Raw genomic sequence first — 7,008 nt, forward strand, 5'->3', positions numbered from 1 at the left:
ATATATATATATATATATATATATATATATATATATATATATATATAATACTTATTTGACTCTTTTAATTAAAAGCATAATATTTGCATATATTTACTTTGAGTAAACTAATAAGATAATTCCTAAGAAAATCACGCAGACGTTTGTACAGCTCCAAACCTACTAACTGCGCACCTCCTTGTTGAATTTGTCCCTTTTTACTTTTAGTTGATGCTCTAGTCAATTGCTGATGAACGCTTGTACAATAATTATATACATGTCTGTAGAATTTTTTTTACAATGTAATAAGAAAATATGTCAGAGTGATAAGTTTACAAAATAAAAAAAAAGGAAAAATAAGAAATATCTTCCATGATGTAAAGGATACGTGTACAGCTCTATGTATCTCGGCTTGGACATACACTGTCTGTTATAAACTTGCTCTATGCCTTCACGCAAATCTCCCCAAATTTGATCCAAATCAATTTGTTTGAGACCTGGAGGACCACCTTGATGACTTCCAGCCCCTCCGCCGCCTCTGTGCCCTGACATCTTGTTCCTGTATGCTTGTCGAGTGAGCGTCAGTGTTACTGTATGCTACTATAATTTCTGTAGAAATAAATGTAAATTTAACATTGGATATTTCTTCTAAATCCCATATCAAACTACACATTGGAAATTAAGAGCAGGAGTATAGAGTTTTGCATAATGCATAAGAAAATGAAGTAATGAAACTTTTTCATTTTCTTCCTTTCTATAAAATAAAAGACATTGATTGAAATTGACTTTCTTTTAAAAGATATTCAGAGACAAACTTGCATCGCTATATAAACATATATATAAAGAAAATTAGCCAATCATTATTTCTTTTAAAGACGCACGAAAAACGCGGTTGGATAATTTTTTTATGCATATATTTATGCGACAATGCAAATTTGTGTGAATACCTTTATGCTTTACGTATTATGCGTTATGCAAAGTCTGTATTCTGGTTTTAAGAATGGCAAATTAAAGCCCATTTTCAACCAACTCCGATTAATTTAATCGATATTGTGTTATTAAATAATATGAATAAAACTATCAAATTAATTAATAGAATTATTTAACATTTAATATTGAAAAAAATTAAGAACAACGAATTGTATATTAGAAATGTTGGTTTAAATGATTCTGTCGATTGAGTTAATTGTCGATTAAAATTAATCGAAGTTAATCTAAATGACCCTAAAGATTAGAATTTGACTAGTTGGATAAGTTTAATTTTAATTCATTTCGTTCTCGTTGGTTAAACTATTCTCTCTAATTCTAATCTTTGCAATCCTCAGTATTTAAAGCCAGTTAAACCGCAATCAGACTAGAAATTGGCATTAGATTGGAATTTCACCAATCAAATTATACTAAATTTGAGATCGATTTTTTTCCCTTCTGATTGGTTGAATTCTAATCCAATCTTTCTTTCTAGTCTAATATGGCCAGATTAAAATTAACCAATCAGAAAAAAAGCAAATATCAAGAGATTGAAATTAATCAATCAGAAAAAAAGCAGATATCAAGCAAATTCAAGTATTATGTTTTAAATTATGTTTTAATTACTCAATTTCTGTCTGATGTAGGCATAGTGTATAATTAAGGATTGTTAACGTCAAATGTTTTAACTTGCTTCTACCATAACATCTATTCACTTTAATGCCCTCATTGGATTGAGTAAGAATTATGGTAAAATGTTGGAGCGCGTTGGAGCATGCGACGCAAATAAACCTTTTGATACAGAGTTGACAAGAAACCTGAGACAATATTCTCGAAAAATATTGTATACCCAAATGTACAAAAATACTATAAGTATATCATGGGTTTCTGTAATATCTTTGTATATAATATTTTTCGAAAATAAGGCTGTTCTTTATCAAAGAATCTCTAAACTGAGTCATATGATGCAATAAACTAAAACAAACTATATTTGTTTCACTTTAACTTATTACATATGTTATAATTCAGAATATAAATTACAGTGCAATAAAATATAAGTATTGAAGAAATTACTTCTTTGCAATATTAAGTTGTTCTTTGGTGCTTCACTAAAACCTTCTATTTATCTTGCTCTATCATTTTCATCAAATTTCACGGCTCAGATTCAGAATATGCTTTTATCGATAAATGTGCAATTTTATTTCTGAAATCCTTTAATACATGTAACTATGTATATAAACACACACATACATACATACAAACACACACACACACACACATACACACACACACACACACACAGATCACTACTAATATGTGTTATAATAAGTATTTTGAATATGGGTCCAAATATGTATTTTAAATACATTTATGTACACTAATTCAACTACAAAGAACCAAATCTGTTGTACATCTAAAGGCAATTATGTTATTCCTGAATTATTTCTATAGAATATATTTTTTTAACTCGGGATAAAAATATAAAACAAAAATTCAGATAGTTGAACGATATTATTAACGTATCACAAGTTAGAGTAGAATTTTATAGAATTGAAATTGTTAGAGTAGAATTTTATAGAATTCCAAATTCTTCGTAGAAAAAAAGCTTTGAAAAAGGGCAAGGTTAATCGACGATGGGTATTCCGTTATATTGTGTTATGCACTTGTTCCTTTGGAGAGACTAAGAAAGACAGATAAAAACACACATACACATACACAAATACACACACGCACACATGGACAAAGAGCGAGCAAATGAGAGATGTCGAAATAAAGGCTTATACGCATTCTCTCGTTACAAGCTATTTTTTCTCTCAACAAAAAAAAATGAATACATCGGAGGAAGAAAAAACATTACTTATCGTGAATGGAATGTTCAAAGAAGAATATGCACTCACTTGTCGATGTTCACCACGACATAACAGGATAACAACGGTCGAGGGATAACTCTCGGTATGAAAACGCGGATCTAGCCCGCTTTATTCCACAAACGTCGGAATGGACGGTGTCCAAAAGTTTCCTTACAGGAAATTTTCCAACGGGACTAAACGCCCGGACCTGCACAATTCGTCGTGTACAACAACGAGCACAGCGGACAACCGGAGCAAACCAACGTACGTGCTCAAAAAATTACTTACGATCGCGGCTCCACTACTTCGGTTCTGACAGGTTAGGCCGCAACGTTACCAACTGCAGCACATGATTTAACTGTAAGAAATTTACTGGATATAGACACAATAGAGATACCAACAGCGTCAGGGCTGTATGGCAGAACGAAAGTATATCAAATCGGAGGAGAGAACAGGGAGTTGATTATGTATCTTAAAATGAGATGAAAATTACAAAAGTGAGCACATTCACTAGTTATTAACTAATGAATAATTAAATTATGAATATTCTAGTAAATTTGTTCATTTTTGTTATTTTCACCTCATTTCGAGATACACAATCGATTCCCAGGCCTGGAATCGAGACGAGGGGCTTGATTGTATTTTGAAATAAGGTAAAAATTACAAGAATGAGCAATGGTTATTATCTATGATATTAGCCAATTAAATTATGAATATTCTAGTGAATTTGTTCACTTTTATAATTTTCATCTCATTTCAAGATACAATCGACCGAGGAACGCCCTGATATTTTTCTCTGTTGTCATCAATTGTTTACATAATGATAGAAGTAGACAAGTAATCTGTTTTCTGTTTCTGCACTTGCTACACTGCTCTAGTTTCCACCGAGGATTTAATCTGGATCAGAATGTAAAGCTCATTCTACAATGGGCAGTAGTAGCAGTAATTAAAGAAAAGACGTAGAAATCGACTAATCATAATTGATTATCCTTCTCACATTCGACTATGATTGGTTGATTTCTACGCCTATTCCTTAATCGACTACTGTTACTGCCCATTGTAGAATGGGCTTAAGAACCAACTACTGTCGGGCATTCCCCTTTCGTTTGTGTAATAGGGGAATACTCGATTGTAGTTGGTTAGTTCTTACATTCTGATCCGGATTAAACCCTCAGTGGAAACTAGGCCACTGTTATTAAGTATGACCAGTGTTAAGTGTTCTGATTGGTCATCACTCAAGTGACTTAGCAGCCAATGGCTGCATTCAACCAAGAAAACTAATTATTTAGCGCTTTGTGATTCTTTAATATGATTGCTTTTGATTCTGCACTGAATATAATTGTAGAAACCAATTATATCGAAGAATTATTAAGCTAATTATTTTTCTTTGCTGAACGCAGCCATTTATCGGAGGTCGATTTTATATCTTCAAACAAGGTGAAAATTACATGTAAGCGAGCAAATTTACTAGGTGTTGATCGATGAAATAATCAGTATTCTAGTAAATGCACTCACTTTTATAATTTTCACCTCATTTCAAGATACAGAATGAACTGATTTATTTGTTTATTATTTATTTCAAATGGCTTAATAGTTGATTGGTAGATTTTGTAAACTCTCTTGCAAACGACGCCATTTTTAATATTTTTTAATACTTTTGATACTGACATAAGTTGGTCGCGCTTTTTTGATAAATTTAGGATTCTGTCTGCATTCAATGTGCAATAAACTGATTGGCTCTCACATCAATTTTTGCCACGCAGCAAGAGTTATCATATTCTGTGTGTAGGAGCCATAAAAGGTTAGATGTAAACTAAGCCTAATTCAATGGTTGATTTTGTCTAGTTTTTTTTAGTAAAGATCTAGCGACGTTTAGAATTTATAGTTGGCAACGCTATTTCAAACAAAATTCAAGAATTAAATGACCGTTTTTCGCAGCGAGTATATACTACGAACAAGTGCGAAAATAAATGTTTTATTTGAGTATTTTGTATCTATCTACTTTTTTTGTGTTAATCACTTGATTGCTTACTCAGTGACACGCACGTGCACTCTTTTAACGAAGAGAAGATTTTTTTAACGGAACTGACAAGGTATGTTTTCGAAGGCAGTCTGTAAACAATTTTCTTCAAACTGAATTAAACTTAAAAACTTATTTATTACACGCAAATTTTTATAACGATATTGAATTATTATATATTTTGTACACGTAAGTTATAATAGATTAATTTGTTTTTATAAAATGATGGTAAGCATGTGATATGTTCCTTCTATTAGTTTGTTGAAACTCACATATTTTATTTATTTTCAAGCATGAAAATTTGTTTTTTTTTTAAATATGTAATAGTAAAATTTATATCAATTTTAGAATTGATTTCGCCCATGCATGTATATGATGTGTATAACGGTCTAAAATATTTTATATTCTTAAATTTTATATTCTTAAATTTTTTAATATTTTATAGTTATTTATATTTGTATAAGTCATATTGTCAGAATTGTTAAAGAAATTTATTAAGATGACCCTTAAAATGGTTTTGTATATCAAAGTATTAATTCATTAAATGTATATCCTTAATAATCAATGTATACATATCTTAATTTGATAAGTAAATGTATTCTCAAGCTGTGAACTTTTACTAATAAATGTATATATTGTTATGTCTAATGAAAAAAGATGCCTTAATTTAAGTGAATTCTTCTAATAGCAAATGTATACATTAGGGCTACATGCCACATGTACATTTTATTAAATCTTTGCTTTATTATGCATAAATCTACAATACATTAAAAATAATAAAAACTAAAAAAATTAAACAGATTGTCCCTAGATAAGATAGGATGTAAATGAATATATTTATTAAGAGTAGCAAACATTTTATATTTAGTTGATATTTTTGCTGAAATCTTACATAAATACAATGACATTTATTAAATTTTATGCATTGACTGTGAAATATATATATATATGTATATATATATATACACATATATGTAAAATTATAAAATATATATAATTATTAATATATATAATTATAAAATATACATAATATAAAATATATATAATTATAAAATATATATAATACATTACATACATGTACTATAACATATTTATATATCTTGTTAATTTAATATAGATGGAGAATACACTGGATTCAATTCATCCATCACAAAATCCAGAAGAAGAAATGTCGTATTTATTTGGCAGAGATCCAAGTATTTTGGCATATAGCCAAAGACCTTTTCCCTCAAAGGACACAAAAAAGAATTTACTTTCTTTATATGAAGTAGAGGAAGCTAATTCTACCAATGAAAATACATCTGAACGTTCAGAGTCACAAACATTACAAACTATTAAAGTATACCTTAGACTTAAACCATTCCCAAAGAAATTGAAGTTAACGGGAGAACAGCAAGAAGCATACAAAATTACAAATTCTACGACATTACTTACAAAAGTCCCAATACTGGATAATAATGGAAGTACCAAACAGTCCAAAAGTGAGATTGTATGTCGAAGATTTACCTTTTCACAAACATTTGGACCAGAGACTACTCAGTTGGAGTTATTCGAGCAAACGGTACAGCAATTAATGATTGATTTTTTAGCTGGACAAAATTGCACTATAATGACATATGGTAAGAAATATTCTACTACATTATATGATATTTAAAAAGAATTAAAAGTTTTCAGAATTAAAATATTTATTGAGGTATTGACAATTGTTGATATTATCTTTATAATCAACTTTTCGAAAAACTATGTTTTTCAATTATCTTGAAGGAGTTACGCATTCGAATCATCTATGAGATAAGCAACTGGTCATGCGGAAACATTGAATGTGAGATCTGACAATATTAGTTGACAAAAATAATGCAAAAAGAACAAATCATGGAATAATATTGTCAGATGTCACACGCAATGCTGTTTATCTCGCGAGAAGTCCAAACAAAGAGTTGGACATGCATTTTTTTGATTAAAATTGATTCTCTTAGATTACATTCGAAAATGTTACTCGAATGCCTCCATATATCATTTTATCCTTGTTGCTTATCCTATGTTAAATAAACAATAAGAAATTTCATTTTTTTTCTTCATTGATTTTGCTGAGGATGATACCAAGAGGTTGTCGAAATATTCGAGTGTACAGCAAGTCAAAAATATAATTTATATATATATATATATATATATATATATATATATATATATAAT

General features: G+C 29.7%; 2 protein-coding genes across 2 annotated transcripts in view; one reads left to right on the forward strand and one right to left on the reverse strand.

The window, feature by feature from the left end:
* The window catches only part of LOC105627427 (cullin-1), a 5,773-nt gene extending 5,242 nt beyond the window's left edge, over window positions 1-531 (reverse strand). Inside the window, exons 1-2 of the mRNA XM_012208710.1 lie at window positions 368-531; window positions 98-260 (exon numbers count right to left, since the gene is read on the reverse strand). Of these exons, the coding sequence (XP_012064100.1) occupies window positions 98-260; window positions 368-531 (327 nt within the window). The remainder of the gene's footprint in view (window positions 1-97; window positions 261-367) is intronic.
* A 5,401-nt stretch (window positions 532-5,932) lies between these two features.
* LOC105627428 (kinesin-like protein KIF20A) overlaps window positions 5,933-7,008 on the forward strand; it is a 5,560-nt gene continuing 4,484 nt past the window's right edge. The window contains exon 1 of the mRNA XM_012208711.1: window positions 5,933-6,434. Within this exon, the coding sequence (XP_012064101.1) occupies window positions 5,933-6,434 (502 nt within the window). The remainder of the gene's footprint in view (window positions 6,435-7,008) is intronic.

Source organism: Atta cephalotes (genome assembly GCF_000143395.1).
Source record: "Atta cephalotes unplaced genomic scaffold scaffold00009, whole genome shotgun sequence".
In the NCBI taxonomy this organism is placed as follows: domain Eukaryota; kingdom Metazoa; phylum Arthropoda; class Insecta; order Hymenoptera; family Formicidae; genus Atta; species Atta cephalotes.